This window comes from Varroa jacobsoni, unplaced genomic scaffold (assembly GCF_002532875.2).
Source record: "Varroa jacobsoni isolate VJ856 unplaced genomic scaffold, vjacob_1.0 scaffold_1463, whole genome shotgun sequence".
Lineage (NCBI taxonomy): Eukaryota > Metazoa > Arthropoda > Arachnida > Mesostigmata > Varroidae > Varroa > Varroa jacobsoni.
Window position 1 is genome coordinate 375,747 of NW_019214365.1, and position 18,548 is coordinate 394,294.

Consider the following 18,548-nt stretch of genomic DNA (forward strand, 5'->3'; position numbering starts at 1 on the left):
TTCTTGTTTTGGTGGGCGATATAATAATATTCAAATCGGTTACCGTTCCGTGCGTAGATTTGACTGTGGAAAGGGCTCATCTTGATCGTAAGGGCATTACGACCACACAGTGCACTAATAAGCCAGTCCCAATAAGGTCGGTAGTCAAGTAAAGTGTGGATGAAATCGGGATAATGAGGCCTCGGAACATAGAGAGCGCAGGCACAGTTGCGCCTGATAGCTTGTCAGACCAATCTCGAATCCTAAGTTGGGCTAAATGTGGGCTCTTTATGATACAGGTAATTGGATTCACTTAATGTAGGATTTACAATTGCCAGAAAAGGGCCATTTGTGTAGCCACTGCATACGAATTTTAATAAGACTGCTGTAAAATGGCTATCGAGAAGACGACACGCGAACGTTGCAACATTGCCAATAAGGCTGTAGCCTGTATAGGTGCAACGGGTAGATTCCGATAACCTCTAGGCCGATTTGTTTTGCCGCGACATTGACTGGAATGAATTAGCAGAGATAAGACGACGTCAAAAATGCTAAATAAATGTTCCGATATTTTCAATATGTGCTAATTGGAGTGGTACGGTATTCTAGCCCGTACTACCTGCAATGCAAAAGACTGTCTTCGTACTCGAAGGTCAGACTTCACAAACGACTTCAACTAAATGTATTATTATTCTTCTCAGAGTTCGATCAAAATGTTAAACTACGCTTTAAATAATGCAAAATACCTATTAATTAATTAATAATTCGCAAATTTTGGAAGAATTGCGAAAAAATTATTTCGGAATTGCCAATAACCCATTAGGACAATTTTAATTAGGTACAAGCCGATATGCTCTACCTTGTCATAGGATGCTTTTTTCCACTTAATTAACTACAAACGAGTTTTTCTTCAAAGATAAATCTAATATCCAACAAGATTTCGGACCTTGGTAACTTTTTACTTATCTGCAGATATTAATAGCAGCACTCGTTCTGTTGCTCTCTAAGTCAAAATAAGTTACTGATGACATAACGTCAGTAATTTAAATTAGGAAATAACCGTTACACTAGAAAATATTTTAAAGCTTGTACAGAGCAACCTGATGTACCTGCAAGTATATCAAATGCTGACGATGGCGAAATTGGTCTTGTAGCAATAAATTAAACACCATCGAATAATCTCTATAGATAAATAAGGTGCCTCTATAAATTGTAGTATGATGATAATTTCGTAAAACGACCTACACAGTGTCCACGCTGACTGGAGAGAGAGACTAGATTTAAATTCAACGAATCTCTGAAACTAGATTGAAGCTTGTTGGCCGCATCTAAACGGGACCTTGAGTTAAATCGAGCGAAACGATGCAACTCTAGAGCTAATGCATCCCGAAATCATAAAAAAAAGCTCAGTTCCAGAAAAAAAAACTCCACATTGGCGCGCTAAATCGCTTCCTAACAATCATTAGCTAGCTCTGTCGGCTATATATACGTTAGATTTCAGTTACGTCTTCAACAGAGCTCGTAGAATTGCGTACGATGAAGCTCACTTCACAGCTTCTAGTCTTTGTAACATGTGTGGTGGTCATTTTAGGCCAAAAAGTTTTGGATGAACTTTTTGACTTTGACCAGGTATGTGCAACAGAGATCGCTTACGTAACTCATGTTGTTCGACGGTTTTCTAGATTGTAGTAATAGTGCTTCCGTTCGATGTGGTTTTATGGACTTGCTTTATCAAATACAGGTATTATTTTTCGTTGTTTTAACTATGTATTTTATATGTCGCTGATGTCCGCCGTGGCTCTGGTAAAAGTTACACTGTTTCTTCCCAAGCGTGTGTGGATAGATTCATGAATAATAAATTAACTCCAATATATATATATACATTGTTTGTGGTGCCTTTTCTAATTATTGCAGTATAAAAATCTTAAATTCTACGTTACTCATCGAGGTGGTCTGATTGTACCAGGGAAAGTAATTCGAAGAAAAGATGCTTCTTGCGTTACAACGTCGATCGAGGTAGCGTAGCCACCTATTAGTTACGACCTCACAAAAACTCTATATGTAATACAGCAATCTTAACGTACAGCTAAATCTTATTTGAACAAAATCTAATGCTACCTAATCTGGCCTATCTACTTACTACATAGAAGATATTTGTACGCAATATGTCATTTTTTATTTGTTGTAAAAAAGTCAAGTGGCACTACGTAAGTTATATAAAATCCTTGAGCTCTAAACCGGGCTCAAGCTTTCAGATGAACCCAGGCCATAGAAATTACCACATGTCAGGCTTGACAGGGTTACAAAACGGCTCCTCTGTTTAGATACGATTGTGACAGATTGAGTTGCCTTTTGATGTTCAGTTAGTTATTTTGGAACTTAATTATTTTAGGAGAATCGAGAGAAGGGCAACTTCACATATATTGTGGAGTTAATGGAGCAGAAGTAAGTAACATATCTTCATATAACGCATGTATATTAATATTACTTTCTCTTGTAAGTTTGTCAACAAACGATACGAATTGATGTATTTATTAGCCCCATATTAATAAAAAATTCTATTTGAAGAAGATCGACTAAAATTTACCACACGTAAATAGATAATAATTACAACAACGGAGGCAACTGACAACAAATATAAAATGGACTAAGCGTGGCGAAAATGATTTCACTGCAGGGCCTGATTAGGTACACAGACTCTGCCATGGCGCTTGTTCGTTAAGCGATATAACGTGTTGAAGAAATGTTCAACAGCGACCGCTTTGAAATTTTATTGGCAAACTATAGTAGCTCGGAAAGATATTGATTCATTTGTTTTAGTCAGCCAGCCCGTGTTACACATCCTGCGTATCCCCTGGAGGACGGTTTTGCTTTTGTCGCTCTATCGGGGGACACTATCACCGTCAAGGTGATCGGCACGGATTATTCTAATTATTCTATCGTCACATACAACTTTGGAGGTAAGCTGCCCCATGGAGTGGAAAATATGTAGTTTCACACTGAGTCTATATGAAATTTTGATGCAAATATAAATGTCGTATCAGGATCAGCTCTCCGGCTTTAGATGCACATGAATTATTTTGCAAAAATCCGCAGCTACAGGCAGCTTAACTGACTTTTAGCTGTTAGCTTCTCTAGGTCCACCATTACTTTTCTCTACTTGTCAACGCTCGATCAGACCTTACAAATATGTATAAAAATCAACACCAACGTATAAACTAATAGTAATAACAATGAACGACACCAGCTTTGTTTTCAGATCGATGCCGCTAGAAGTGAAGCCTTCTGTGGCAACAGAAATCAACTGAAGTTTTACTCATTACCATCGTTCTAGTTGGTTATGTATACTGCAGCGTGACTAGCATCGTGTCTATGTTTTTTAATAAACTGCGTGTAGAATTGGCTAGGTACTTATGAAGAGAGAATTCGAATTTAATGAAACAATCCTTTAAATAAATTCGTTTTCAGAACGCAGCTATCATATAGTAATGGTGGCAAACTGGATGGCAAACTCGATTGTCCGCCAGAGATTTTTCGAAATTACCGGACGGGCCCTCGCTTCGCTTGAAGTTATCGACAATAGAGGTTGTCAAAGAACTTAGAAAATTGTTAAAACCGATTCGGTGTTATAAAAAAACATTCATTAGTAGGTTTGTTTTTTACTCGAGCTTTGTGCTTCGTTGTTCATTTAATTTATGTACTACGTATTTAATTATTTTCTAAAATATACTTGACATTCTCTAATAATTGACACTTCCAGAGGCAATCGTTTTAACGATGAAAAACCTCTAAAAACCAATGCGGAAAGCCTTTGGGTATTTTTTGAGTCTTTCTCAGAGATTACACAAACGAGCACAATATCACTAGGACAACAATCCTACAAAAATATAACGGAAGCCTTTCAATCTTCTTTTGCATTTTTCGTGCATTTTTTTAAATTTTCTTTTTCCATTTTCTTAACATTATACATATATATATATATATATATATATACATCTATATATATATATGTATATATATATAGGATACGTATTCTTTCTATGCCTATCAATACTCAAAGCTATAAGTAGCATAGGAATGAGTTCATTACTCGCGTACATCGTTTATCAGTTGGATCTTCAGTAAAAATGTCTCGACCATGAACGCGTTTGCTGGTCTGCACATAATTTAAGTTAAAGGTAAAACTTCATTTATATAAACAAATAAAATGCTAATAAACGCTTTAATTATACAGTAGAAAAATGATAGGGTTCCATCTGCCCAGCCTACAGTGAACAGCTGTGAAGGAACTGACAGCCTCTTAATTTACGACAAAAGGTGAAAAAGGCTCAAATCGAATCATACGAAGATTGGGTAATAATAGTTATGATAATATGTATATCTTAATCTAGTAGTCGTTTACATAGAGCCTTTCTTTGAAACTAACAACATATGGACTACAATGATAGTACGAACGTATTTATTCAAAGGGTACGTACAACAACACAGTCTGAGAAAACCGTCATTCAATGAAAACGAATATTCTTTCAAGAAAATGGAAAAGGAAGGAATAACTAAACGTGAATCCAAAATCATATCGTGTGCTGTGCATCACAGTCTAAACAGAGATGTGACTACCTTTTTGTGAAAATAATGATACATTTATTGCAATCGTATGAAATTCGAAGCTCTTGCAAATACAAATAAAGCGACTCTAGTCTGTAAAGTATTGCCGATAGGGGGTCGATACATTTATATCTCTCCTATCTAAAGATTCGTTTGTCCACGCCATTTTTAAACCAAAATTAAATTTTTTCTTTCCAATTTCTAATAACAGTACCAAGCTAGATATGCATCATTTTCATCGATGACCTTCTGCCATTTTTTTTTGGTAGCACTATGATCCCACATCACTGTAAAAGGTCTATATTTTCGGGGTGAAAATTTGTGGTAAGTGACTTTTGCGTCTCTCTACTAGAACTATATTAACGCCGTCAAAAGAGTTAAGAAAAGACGGTACTCGATTTATGCTATACCGAAAATGCATCAAAATTTCCCATCTAAGTTCTCTCTATTCCTATGTGGTTTATTGTTGTTATTTTTTTTTAATGGTTTGATGTGGTTTTGCTAGCTGTTGACAGCGGAAGTCCGAAACAGTCGTGTACCAGCAACCCAGAGCGCACGAGCCCGTTCCACTCCCACCAATCTCTTTACCTTCTCAGGCGTCAGTCTGGGCTTTGTTACATGGCACATTTTGTTTACTTATATATTACATGCTGTCAAATGTAATTATATTTTTCATCCATCAGCTGCTCCAGAAATTGTTCGCTTTAACTGGGTCGTTACAGAATCTCGCGGCTGGAAGAACAATCAGTTTCTTTTGCGTTGGGTCGTATGGCAACCAAATGGCGTTCTTTTTTCCAAGCTAACTTTCTTCAAATAACTTTTTGCTGATTGATACTTAGTTCCTCGGCGATATCATGACTATTCAGGTGTCGGTCTCGCTCAACTCGCTCAATAATTCATTCGATCAGATCTTTCCTTGACTGATCGACCGTCTTTCACATCGAAATTTTCAGAACGAATGCAACAGATCCATCTTTGAGCTGTCTCCTGCGATAGCGCACCTTGACCGCACCTCGTGAAAACTTTTTTGTACGTCTGAACAGAATTCGTACGTTTATTGTAATAAAATTGAAAAAATATGGCAAAATTTTGCAAAAAATGTACTTACCTTTAAGGCGACCTATCTTAAGTGTGACTAAAAAATATTTACGAATTTTAGGTAACCGATTTGTTACTACGAAGCCTTAGCTTTCACACGTCATTAAAGCCGATTCGAAGCGACTGACGTGAAGTATAAAAAGTGATCCATACCTTCTCGTCAAATCAATGCTAAAAACTACAACGCTCATGATACTAGTTTTAATTAGAACTTGACTAATGTTATCTACGAAGCGTCAGGATTTAACGAAAATCGCTTCGTTTATGTAGCGCCCATATTGAAGAGTCGCATTTTATCGGCAAATACGTTACAGCTAAATTTACTCGTTGAACTTTTTTTTGCAACTGGGTCCAAATATATATAGACAAGTTCGATATTCTATAAAATAGCTTTACCTCTAATATATTAGAGGTAGATATGCATGTACCAATCATATCAATCTGCTAATGATGCCGGCGTATTAAAATCATTGGATTAGTGAATGTCCTTTAATCAGGCGACGCCTCTTTGCTCAATTGAGCTAGGGATAGATAACGTTAGTGCAACAAGAACGGTTACTATGGATCGAGATCCCCCCTTTCTCTAAGCTGTAGACATTACCATCGAACAGATGACCAGATTCGTGAATTTCATGAGCAGACCTATTTTTTTCTAAAACGTTTACGTATGGCTGTGATCATTAATACGACGTATGTGTGGCGAAGAGTGAATAGAAATGGAGATAGTTAAGGACTTGATTTACATGTAAGTTATACGAAACGACATTTGTCCACTTTACGGATAGAATACATTTCGACGATACGAATTGAGGGTATCCAGGTTCAGTGTTGGCTACCAACTAAAAAGTCTGTTAGATACAAAGCTAATGCTTTCTCCGAGCTAGCAAAAAAATCATTTGGCAGAGGTAAGACGTAGGCCACCTTAGAAACAAGCCTAGTGGTTTCGTGAAAATAAACATGACATGCTGTGGAAGTCCTGACTTTGGTACAACGGCAATCCGTATGAACGTGTCAAATGGGCAAAATGGTTACTTGAGATGAGCCTGCACAAATACGTTGTATGAAATCTGTAATTTTTTTTTCGGAAGCATTGATTGGGAAGTATCAACATGAGAAGCGTCGGGTGGGATCGTTTTCGAATGTTTCGTTGACATCTACGACATTCACTATACGACCAGTTGCAATTTTTCAAATGTTGCCTGTATTAAGTTCACTATTCTTTCGTAAATCATGCGGAGTATCAATGAATTAGACAGCGATATATTTCGTGACGAAAACGCGGTGCACTTAACTCGGTATTAAGCACGAACGTTTCAACTAGCAATCAGAGGTTCGTCTAGGTTGACTAAACATGGGACCAGTAACTGGGAGGCCTCTTGGAATATGATGAATATAACGTCATGACTAAAGTGTGCCATTTTCTTTCACGATGCCTTATTCTGAATTCACTTCATAAGAGCGATATAGAGTGAAGTTACAAGAAAGACTCATTGTTCTGACGTTCCAGTGGCTCGATCTCAGTAGCTGCACTCTTGATCGCAATAGTATTCCTGCTCATCTCGCTGAAACTAGGCGTATACTGTCGCGCGTACTGGATTCGTACGCCTTCCTCGACATCATTCCACAATCCTATTTACGAAGAATTCCAGAGCTCTCCGCGGCGGATGAGTGAAGAGCTAACCGTGGACAGTAGGCCCAAATCATTGCCAGCGCCTATAAAACCTGTCGACCATTTTCACCGCGTGACAAAAGCACTCTACAAGAGCCAATTTGAGATTTTAATTACAGACAATTAGAAACGATAGCAATAATGTTCAATCGATAGTGCTTCCATTAGCTGCCGAACCATAGAAAGTACAAATATACAGAAGGAAATTTCCTATAACAAGCTCTATCAGAAGCCTAAATGGGCCGATGAACCAATATGAAACACCAAAAACTGCATTTTGTCGACTAATTTAAAACCATAACCAAGCCATAGGCTGACCTAGCAGAACACTGAATTTTCAACGGAGATCATGCTTCTTCTAAGCTCTAATGTAAAGAAAATAGTCATTGTGAGGATCGGGGTCTGCAGTCACAAGACTAAGATTTATTACGGGGGGTGTCATTCGAAAATACGCTTCGTTCCTTAAATAATGTTTTCACGCTATATATTATTATTTGGAACCATTATTTGGGATGATGAGTTTATTCAGCGCCTGTGAGACATAGACCTATGTTCGACCTCACTATATGTGCTGTCTATATCAATCAATGCACGTGTGTTTTCAGTGTAACTCAATGATGTCATGAAAACATTTTCATTATTAATGCCTTAGTACATTCTTTCCTTTTCTATATCTCGTCGTAAAATGAAGCTTACAGTCGTTTATATCTCAAGTGTTGTATAAAGGGTCACTGAAGTATAGCAGTACACTATCTTAGTTTATAAGTGTACCGCTTTGTTTGTCAAAACAGGTTTGCAAATATATTCATGATTATATTTTATCTATTGCTAAATGTAATAGCGGTAACAAGTTTATGAAAATCAGCAAATGATAACAGGTCATAAGGCGGCTTTAAGTGCTTCAAAGTTTTACCCCTCATGTTTATGCCATTTACATTGCTTCGTCATAGTCCTTTGAGTCACATCGAAAGGCTATACATATAAACGAGTGAAGCTGCTCCTGCTATGTGCATTTCTTATTCTATAATTTAGAATAGAAGGTTTTTTTTAGGGTGCAGTTTTTTTTTAGGCGCAAAATTCAAATATTTACCAAATAATTCGCAAAACTATTAAAATCAATAGATAACCTTAAACCGAAAGGCGGAAGTAACTGCTTGACAATTTAACAAGGTAATTATTAATTCCTAAATAACGAAATTTATCTATCTGAAATCAATGGTTGTAAAGCTAAAGAATTTTTATATCGAAGCGTACTAGATTTTAGGTCGAAATTAATGATTTCATTCAACATCATGTTGGCGGATTACAAATTTGTTTGTAGTGAATGTTTAGAAGTCATGTGTATCGCGCTAGAAGAAAAGCACCGTCCTTTAGTTGAATGATGTGTTTAGAAAGGGCTAAATTGATGCTTTATAATAAACATAAATTGCGACCCATTTTTAGAAAGGCATGCGTGACCAAGACGCTTGTTGGGTCATTAGGCGATGCGTCGAGGAGTTGTAAGGCTACGATATGCATGGCCCACTCACTCATGACGTCAATAGGAAAATGGTTCTACAGACGTATTTTGTCGGGAAATAATCCACGTTTTCGGTCTCTGGACACGCTCAAAACCTCTCGTCTATCAGTATAAAAGGCGAGCACAACCTTACTGGTTTCAGTTCATCGGTCGGTAGCGACGACAGTGGTGAGCAATTATATTTCTGATCACTTCCGGTAAGTGTTCTCATCAATACAGTGGCCTTAACATTCGCCATAGTGTTGGTAAAGAAAATATTGGCTAAATGAGCATATATGCTAAACGGTTACATACCGGGCACTTTATTTTAGAAGCGTCTAAGCAGTTGATAAAGGTTTTATATCTTTCTTTTTCATTGCAGCTATGCAATTCCGTCAATACTTCATCGTCGTGTGCCTGATCGCGGCGCCTTGCTGCGCCCATCTTGACGCCCGTGTACGTCAAGAATCGTTATGGACCGGATTTAGCCCAACACTTGGCCCAGACATTAGGAAAGGTGGCACCTACACTCGCGATATTGACTGGAATCGCTGCGAGAAGCTACAAAACAATAACAGTCCGACCAGGGTACAAAACTGTGGCTACGTGAGCCATCATTCAGTGATGGCAACCCCATGGAAACGAATGGAATTCGCAAATGACAGAAGGGAAGTCTGTTTCGAAACCCGCATGAAGCACCTAAACCGAGATAATGACCAAAAAGAAAATCAGGATCGTATCGATACCCGAGCCCGTGAAGAGAGCTTTTGGTCTGACTCCCGTATGGAGCGTTCTGAACGAGATGATGCACCTGCTGATGCGAGGCAAATCCGAGACAATGACCGGAGAGAAAATCAGGAACGCCTTGATTATCGAGCCTATAAAAAGAGTTTTCGATCTGACCCCCTCGTGGAACGTGTTGGACGAGAAGACAGTCATTCTGATATGAAGCGGGTCCAAGAGAATAATCGTAGAGAAAATCAAGAGCATTTCGGTACTCGAGCCCGTGAACAAAGCCTTCGAATTGACTCTCGCATGGAGCATCTTGAGCGAGACAATACTCGTGCAGATGCAAAGCGAGTCCGAGACATCGACCATAGAGAAAATGAAGAGCGTTTCGATAGCCGTAAGGAACGTTTTCGCTCCGACTTCCGCATGAAACGTGTTATACTAGAAAATGATCGTAGAGGAAGACAAGAGCGTTTCGATACCCGAGCTGATAAAAAGAACTTTCGCTTTAACTCTCGCATAGAGCGTCTTGAACGAGAAGATATTCGTGCAGATGCAAGGTGGGCCCGAGAAAATGATCGTAGGGAAAACCATGAACGTTTCGGTATTCGAGTTCGTGAAGAGAGTATTCATTCCGACCCTTCCATGGAGCGTTCCATACTAGAAAATTACCGTAGAGAAAACAAGGCAAGTTTCGATACTCGAACTTTTGAAAAAGATCTTCGCTTTGGATCTCGCATTGAACGTCTTGAACGAGAAGATACCCTTGCTGATGCAAAGTGGGTACGAAAGAATGACCATAAAAATGATCGAGAGCGTCTCGATACCCGAACCCATGAAGATAGTTTTCGCTTCGACTCCCGTATTACGCCAGAAAATAATCGTAGGGAGGATAAACAACGTCTGGATACTCAAGCCCGTGAAGAAAATCTTCGTTTTGACGCCCGCATGGAACGCCTTCAACGAGAAGATACCCGTGCAGATACAAGCCGGTTCCGAAACGATGACCACAGAAAAAATCAAGGAGGCCTCGATACCCGAGACCGTAAAAAGGGTCTGGAAATACGATCCGTAAAGACTCAAGATCAAGCCAGCTCTATCAAAAATCTTGCAGGATATCAGGATGACGCTAAAGTGAGATCTGCCTTTGACATCGTGCTTGCAACTTATGGTGATGACGTTTCAAAGACCTACACAGAGATGGAGTTTGATACAGAGGACAACGTGCAAGAAACCTTGGCTAAAGGTACGACCATTGGACAGTCGTTGTTGGACACCGTTTTGAATGCAGCTCTGATGGCTGCGGTATATCATTTTAAACCTATACAATTTCATTCAAAAGATATTTTTGGAAAAGTCTACTAAATAAGCCTAAATGCTGCATAGTAAGGCATTGCTTACTTGTATTTTTGGCTTCTCGTGTCTCATTGTTATCTTATCAATAAATGTGCCCCACCCGTGATCATAATTAGCAGTCTGTTTTCTTTACTCAATAAACAATGTTTATTTGCTGCCAGTAACAAATACGACATATGTACAGTATTGTATCTACAATATTTACATGTCACGTTCGGTTTACACATAAATAACTAGAATTAAGTGAGAAGCAAAGTCTAACATTCCGTAAACTAAATTAGAATGCCGGGAGCGAATGTAACCAAAACTGAAACCAGTTCTATTACAAAGTAAGAAGGGCAGACAGCGGGAACGAAAGGCCAAGGTTGTGATCTGACTTCAAGTGACAAAGATCTACAATTCTACAGTATCAAATTCCTGTTATCCAAAAAGTATAACTTTGAGAGCATAAACAGCACAAATGTAGCACTAATGAAATGGCTTAACAGATATTTGTAAGGAAGATTTATCCTAATACCATTATCATAAGCCCTTGCCATACATTTGATGGGGGCCGCGAATTGATCCCCGCAAGATAGTCTTTTTTTTGTCAGAATCCGTGTTTCCATGGAAGCTTATGTTTGCTTGGGCTTGTCGTGGATCAGGCAGGGCAAAAACCTCGCTTTGCCCTCTAGTAGAAACAGATGGTAGAAGGTCGTATAGTGTGAGTTCTTGGAAGCCTTGCGTGACCGGAAACCAATCGGTTTGAAAACCTCCGTTGTTGTCTGGGTGCATGATAACTCTTTTCCTTCGAAGGCCGTGGTTGGCAAAACACTCAGTTGGAGGTACAAGCATCGCGCGCTGAACCGGTACCGATGGATGGTCCGCGATAGAGCCCGACGTTGAAAAATGAGGCGTAACTTTTTTGTTTGTATCCTCGAGATGTAACCGCTGATTGACTTTTTTGACATTAATATGAGGTCTTTGCAGAAAGTGAGTGATTCTGTGCGATGAAGTTGGATATGAACGACGAGCAGGAGGCGGTCGGAAAACCTTGCCAAAAAAATTATCCTCTGAATGAAACAAAAAAAGTTCGGGAGGTATTGCCTGGGGCATAACAGGCTGAGAGTGATGGAACGCCCCGAAATTGCTGTGGCTGCCGACTGAAAGCGACTTCGGTAATTGTTGCTGAAGCGAATACGCCTGCCCGAACTCAACAAAGTCGGAACCAACCAGCTGCAATTGCGTATCTGGGGTCCGTGGCCTAGAAATCGCCTGCAGGGAAGGAGCCACGGAAAGAGACGGTGGCTGTAATTTTTGTGGCGGAACTTGTGATAGATGGGTAGGTACCGTGGGGAGATGAGGCGGTGCTTGTATGGTAATAGGGAGCGAAGGTTTTTTCCAGGACCCACCTACAGGAATCGATGCGAATTTGATGCCAAAAACTGGCAGCCTTAGCGGGTTCTTGTGAGCATCTAGTGGTGGCAGTGGGAATGGCGGAATGGGCGGACCAACATACGTTTGATGAAGCTCAGGGCGATACAGGCCAAGATGTTCTCCATGATGAAACCTATTTAGAAGATGGATAATGGGTTCATGTAAGAGGTGATTTGCATTGATTCCAATCATAAAATCCAGATGAGCGAATTGCGGGTCGGGAACAAGATAATCATAAACAATGGCATGATGGATCTCCTTTCGAAGAGTGCTTACGTCTTCTGGGGTAGCTAATCGGTCATTTTTTCCCCAGAACAGAGCAATGGGAGCCGTGATCTTATGGAGGGGATACCGAGGAGCATAGGAGGTTCCATATCGCCATATATTCTCCTTTTCCCCATAGTCAAAACGACAGAAATCCTTGCGATTGCGGTTCTGAAGTGCGCATACAAGCGGACAGATAAAAATATAGTGAAACACAAATAGAATGACAATAATATAGGTCATTGAATATGCTTTTATCCGCCCAACAGTTTAAAACTAGGGGGTGGAAGAGGGGGAATTATTAATCCCAAATTATCATAAGCAAGTTTACCAGTGTGATTACGAAGAATTGTTTAGACAAACAGTTTTATTTAATGTACATTTGAAATATTACGCACAAATAAACTATATATTAGTAGTGTCAATTGAGCTCTTACTTGATACGCGTAGCTGAAAAACCTTATTAAATATAAGGGACATTGTAGTTTAGAATAGTATAATCCATAAGGATGTTTTTCTCTCAATAATTTGTATCGAGTAATATATGTTTGTCAATGTCAAAGATCAACAAGCGAAGCTTTTACTAAGAAAGAAGAAAAACGATGCTGTGAATGATCCGAATTCACATGGTTCTAAAGAGTCTTGTTCAAATGCTGCTACCATAGTTAACCTTCATGTTGCTCACTGTCTTTTATAGCGGATATAATGGTAATCACACGAAATCGAGAAGCTAAACAGCTGATACGCGCATTCGCAAAAAGGGAGACAAATGAGTTATCGAATGATTCATTCCGGCAGTATACTGAACGATCGTTTAGGGGAAACCAGTCAAAGCAATGTAGTGGAGTCAACGTTTTTTTATTTTTCTAAAAAATTCTACGCCAACGGGTAAAATTCGACAAGGTGAAGAGCTCTACTGGATTAATGTAGAGTAGAATGTACATAAAGATGGCTATACAGAGCATTCGTGAAAATTAATACTGAGAGGACTTCTTCAGTAAAACGGAAAATCTTCTAAGTGGAATCTAACGAAAACAAATATACCCATTACAAGTTTACCTTTGGAGGAAGCTAACGCTACTTAGTTTTAAGGACGATAAGAGGCGATATTCACTCACCTGAGCCATATGAACGAGATTTTTCGTTGAAGTTCCTGAAGGCATATGAGCCATATAGACGGGAATCCGGGTCTGAAAACCGCCAACATACATTTACATACATGCGAGTTAAATCAAGAATACAAATAGTGATGATCATGATGATTGTTACTATTATCGCACGACAAACTATAAAAAGAACAAATATCTACAACATCTTCAACGATTATCATAAAGCATAGCAAATACAGTCAATAATATCGGGCACTTCTAATGAAAGTACGAATACTAATTTGGGATCTAGATTTAAAAGTTACTTATCGGTTCTATTGCTGTAATGTAAATAAATAAAATCAATTCCCAATTATTATAGATTTAGTCTGAATTTCCGTTTTTAGATAGTCGCGACAGATCCATGGATAAGGTTTCTGTTATCGTCCCTAGTTTTAGAACGTCTTTAACATTAAAGCAAAGTAAACGAACTCGATCGCACACTGGCCTCTCTTAGCTCGTAAAAAGAGACTTATCAAACAGTGCTACTGTTCATATGAATTAACACACAGACCCATAATAAACAAAGCCAAAATTGATCTGATGGCCTAAAAAAGTCGAACTATTCTATTAAATACAATAGCGACGATGAACTGTTCTTAGCCCATCTGCTATAGCTCATCTGAGACTGACACAATGTTCAAATGGCAACTCCGCGAATATAAAACGTGTAATGCATTGAGTCATAGCTTTACGTACCCTATTGAGCTGATGGGGGCTTATGCCGACGCCCATGGTAACGGGCATGTAGCATAAAGCTCGAATATGTGAGTTGCAAAGATGATGGTACAGGGTCCGCGATGTTCGGGACGATGGAAATATTCCGCCACCATTAAAGAGATCGACAGTTGTCTAAAATATACATAATTTTTTTCAGAACAATTATTTAATGGCGACCGCGTGTATCCCATAACCCATGCAACGAAGAATAAACATCCAATCTCGAAGAGTTCCGTCTTATTCCCTAGTTGGTGAAGGTGAAAATAGTTAATGTTAGCCCTCCAGAGCAATGAAGCCTTTGGTTAACAGCGAACACGATGGTAGGACCAATGACATAAAAAAAATGACTCTTGCCTGCATTCTTATTGCTGACTTATAATGTAAAGCTTGGTACGGTTTTACACAAAAACACAAAAAATTTAGTTATTATTATTTATAAGGCAGGAGTGCTTTGGTGTTTACCTCAGCTACGCCCCACAGTAATTATTACTGTGAATTATCAGAATTTTGCAGGCATTCCACATTCGTTCTTTAAGAAAGAATAGTTCCACGGATGTCAGAGGATGGCTTTCATCGTAGTATCGATGGACTTTGTTTGCTAATCACGCTTAGGGCGTCACGTCTACAGCTAGTTAGGTGTGCACATGCTTTCAGGGATTCTTTGGGGACATTTATCATTAACAATTGCAAGAAAATTAGAACACATCGTCATACCAGTTATAACGTATGTGATTGATGGGCCTTCAACCTGTAAATTCGTTGCTAGCAAAATACCTGTTCACTTGGCTAGGTAAAGTAATCTAATCCGTTAGCTTCAGAGGTGGCAGTATCTCGAAATTCTCGGCATGCGTTGGCCGGACTTTACAGACTTATTCAGTGACGTGTGTCTGTTAGCCCCGATAATATCAAACGTATTCTAACAGTAGGATAAAAGTCTATAATATGCTAGTTCAATCTATCGTTAACTTCATACCCTGTGTTAAGCCTTTAAATAGCTTGCAGCTTTGTCTGACGTTCGATAATACATACTCGTAACAAATACGCTATTCTTTTACTGGAAAAGCTTTACCGGTGTTACCCGTTCAGCCCGCCCAACGATCATCAACACTGTTATTAGTGCCTGCCTGCCTGCCTATGAGCTCCTATTAAGTATGGCGCTACTTAAGCCTCACAGGCAGAAAAAGGCTGTTGCTATCATCTTCTAGCTGCCGTTGGCACAACGATCCGATTCCTTCATTTTTGTGCCACCAGACCTAAAAATATTAAAAAAAAAAAGCGAACTCCCGACAGCCCAGTCGGGCAAACTGCCAAGCGTTCGCTTCTAATTGGAGCGAGATCAGAATGCTCCAAGACACGCATGGCCGACGTGCTGACGTCTATGACAGCTCAAAGCTCAAAACGCAACGCTCTTGTTTTGAAGTGACCGGCTGGGGGCGCGCTGAAGAACGGTGCGGTGCGCGAGTCAACAGGCCAAAGTGAACAAATTTATCCTGATCCATTCATCGAAACAAATCAGGCGAGAAGGTTTGGCAAATACTACCGGTGGTCGAAACGCTGGCGTCCCTTAGAGTCGTTTTGATTTGTTCACGATCATTACATGTTACACAGGGCTGCCGTAAACTTTAATGAGTGTGCGTGTGTATTCGGGCATGCAGTGGAATATTTAGACAAGTGGAAAAAAAAAATAAGGACCACTATTGAAATTGTTAACTTTCTGAATTAGTCGTTTTGTCAAAGTCAGTGTTTTTGGTTGGTTCGAGGTCATCATGGACCAAGCATCGTTGCAAACAATATCTGTGATGACGCTCACGCACGTCACCCAATAACGATCCCATCGCTCCATATGAATATTGCTATACTCTGCGCTACATGTGCAATCACGCTGGCGTACACACAACGTGACCCCGACAGCAGACGCCACTTGCATCTTCACACTCTGTTTCCGCGACCCGCACAACGTCCGACGTTACTGCTTATCAACAGAAACGTACTGGCTGCTTAAGTCTAACAAGCGGCAACGGCGGTACGCCCGCCAACTTGGCGACCGTTAGTATCTCTGCCACCGTCTTCCTTGCTTGATACCACCGATTAGGAGCTTAGAAGTTCAATACTACAGATCAAAAGAAACTACAATGCTTTGAATAGCAACACTAAGCGCCGATATAATGACCGATTTCGCGGAATATTGGCTGCGTTAATTTTGATATTCATTTATACAAACTAAGGAGAACGAGAACTTTTGTTGGCATGTAACGTGCCATTTGGTAAAATACAACGTATCTGTGCCATAGAGCGATATAGTTAACCATACACGGCGAGCAAGCTCCACTGTGATGAGTCGTATAAAGTATTATGCGAGCGCGGTTACTTGCTATATCTTTATGTTTCACAACCGGTACTTAAACTTTTAGGCATTAACCCAGGCGGGTGACACTCGCTACAATATAAAGCGTATCTATGTCTGCATTTAAACTTACACAATCGCCCGTTTTTGAGCTAAACATACAAAAACATTACCCGCTGCACTACCACGGTACACTTATTATATCTATTCGACTGTTTATTTGTCCCAGTAAAATTTAGCTCAACTACTACCTAACACCAAAAATCCTTACGCTCAACACTGAACAAAATACAGAGTTATATAACTTAATTTTTAAATGAAGCTATTGTTTTATACAGTTATACTTGACAACATTAGTGCTTTCCTGATTGATCGAACATAAAGATTCTATCGTGCCCACATAGACATAAAATGTACATATAAAAATGTATTATTTTTTTTTAGAAATATTGTAGAGTATGCGATGATAAGATCTCAGTAAAAAATTTTAGGTCTCAGTAAAAACGAAGGCAGGTGCTATTGTGTATTGGAGTTCTACTTAAAGCAACGTAATTGAGACCAGGACCGCTAATCAGGACTAAAAGCCCAATGTTTGAGCTCATAATTTGTTTGATCAACATGGTTCGATGTTCGTTATATAATATGTACACCTATTCCAATACTCTAGTTTAACTATTAACATATACGATTGGGTAATAGGCCCTGTTGGCCTTAGGGCAGAATGATTGATATGATTTAAAAAAATATCTCCAACTAGTAAGATCGAAGATAATCTAACGTTTCAATATAAATAAGGATCAAAAAACCATTATGAAATCTTCTAGCTGCCGTGCAGCATCACTACTAGTCCCTTCAATTAAGTGAACCGTCTATTTTATCGAGCAAAATTTTCTTCTTCGGTCATAGCCATAATTGTTTTTTCCGGTTTCCCACGATTATCCTAAATGACAACTGAAGTTAAATAGAGATTGAATCGATCTTAGCCACCTCTGTAAGTCAGGTAACTTTGTTGGGAAAAGGGCACGTATTAAAAAAAAACTCAGATGCTTACCGTGAATGACAGCGTAGGCATTCGAAGGAATGGAAAATATCAATTAGAGCAGCAGCTGTAACTTTTTCGGGATGGTGATTCGAGGAGCAATATTCACTCCGAATAAAAACAACCTCAGCGAAAGCACTAAGAGGGTTTCATACTAATTTTTGCCCAAAAAAGTTAGATGGCCCGCAAACAGCATTTGTCGATTTTCATTGAATCTACGTCTTTTTTCCACCGTAGATTCTGGATTCTGTTCTATTTCTTATGACAGCAAAAACGTATTGACGACATGCGAGCGGTCGTCTTTTAGTCATATGTGTGCTCTATTCCGGCGCAATAGAAAAAAAAAACTGTATGTGTGCCTATGGAACAAGCCCAAAAGCTTCCTTTGTTTATGACTATCACAGCCCGTTTGCCTGTATGGTGACATGAATTCTCCGAAGCACGGATCGCGCAACCAGTACCAAATGAAAACCACACCCAAGGATACGAAACGCGACAGATTCCTTCTACAATCCCATTACGGAACAGAAAAACTAACACACAAATGGGTATAAACCGAGAACGTTTTAAGGGGTGCTTATGACGCGCATTATAAAAGAAAGAATTTGATAAAGAAAGGTATCTTTAAGAGGTTTATCTGCTAGAAAAGTGGTTTCTACTTTTTTCTACCGTAATGTACTCGG

At 39.3% G+C, this 18,548-nt stretch overlaps 3 protein-coding genes across 6 annotated transcripts in view; 2 read left to right on the forward strand and 1 right to left on the reverse strand.

The window, feature by feature from the left end:
- The first annotated feature begins 88 nt into the window (after nucleotides 1–88).
- On the forward strand, nucleotides 89–3,896 carry LOC111270319 (uncharacterized). 2 transcript variants are annotated; one of them, XM_022850481.2, is made up of 5 exons: nucleotides 89–1,608; nucleotides 1,894–1,995; nucleotides 2,372–2,424; nucleotides 2,800–2,939; nucleotides 3,448–3,896. In XM_022850481.2, the coding sequence occupies exons 1-5, from the start codon at nucleotides 1,516–1,518 to the stop codon at nucleotides 3,579–3,581; spliced, it is 522 nt and encodes a 173-aa protein (XP_022706216.1). In that variant the 5' UTR covers nucleotides 89–1,515; the 3' UTR covers nucleotides 3,582–3,896. The 2 variants fall into 2 exon arrangements, with proteins under 2 accessions (XP_022706216.1, XP_022706217.1); XM_022850482.2 differs by lacking the exon at nucleotides 3,448–3,896 and adding an exon at nucleotides 3,227–3,420.
- Nucleotides 3,897–6,277: 2,381 nt separating this feature from the next.
- LOC111270323 (uncharacterized) lies at nucleotides 6,278–11,049 on the forward strand. 3 transcript variants are annotated; one of them, XM_022850488.2, is made up of 4 exons: nucleotides 6,278–6,427; nucleotides 7,190–8,521; nucleotides 8,795–9,067; nucleotides 9,232–11,049. In XM_022850488.2, the coding sequence occupies exon 4, from the start codon at nucleotides 9,234–9,236 to the stop codon at nucleotides 10,941–10,943; it is 1,710 nt and encodes a 569-aa protein (XP_022706223.1). In that variant the 5' UTR covers nucleotides 6,278–6,427; nucleotides 7,190–8,521; nucleotides 8,795–9,067; nucleotides 9,232–9,233; the 3' UTR covers nucleotides 10,944–11,049. The 3 variants fall into 3 exon arrangements, with proteins under 3 accessions (XP_022706223.1, XP_022706222.1, XP_022706224.1); XM_022850487.2 differs by having other exon boundaries at nucleotides 7,190–9,067; XM_022850489.2 differs by having other exon boundaries at nucleotides 7,190–9,038.
- An 80-nt stretch (nucleotides 11,050–11,129) lies between these two features.
- LOC111270337 (uncharacterized) overlaps nucleotides 11,130–18,548 on the reverse strand; it is a 14,625-nt gene continuing 7,206 nt past the window's right edge. Inside the window, exons 5-7 of the mRNA XM_086972447.1 lie at nucleotides 14,462–14,614; nucleotides 13,733–13,804; nucleotides 11,130–12,785 (exon numbers count right to left, since the gene is read on the reverse strand). Coding sequence (XP_086828573.1) covers nucleotides 11,457–12,785; nucleotides 13,733–13,804; nucleotides 14,462–14,614 — 1,554 coding nt within the window. The 3' untranslated portion in view covers nucleotides 11,130–11,456. The remainder of the gene's footprint in view (nucleotides 12,786–13,732; nucleotides 13,805–14,461; nucleotides 14,615–18,548) is intronic.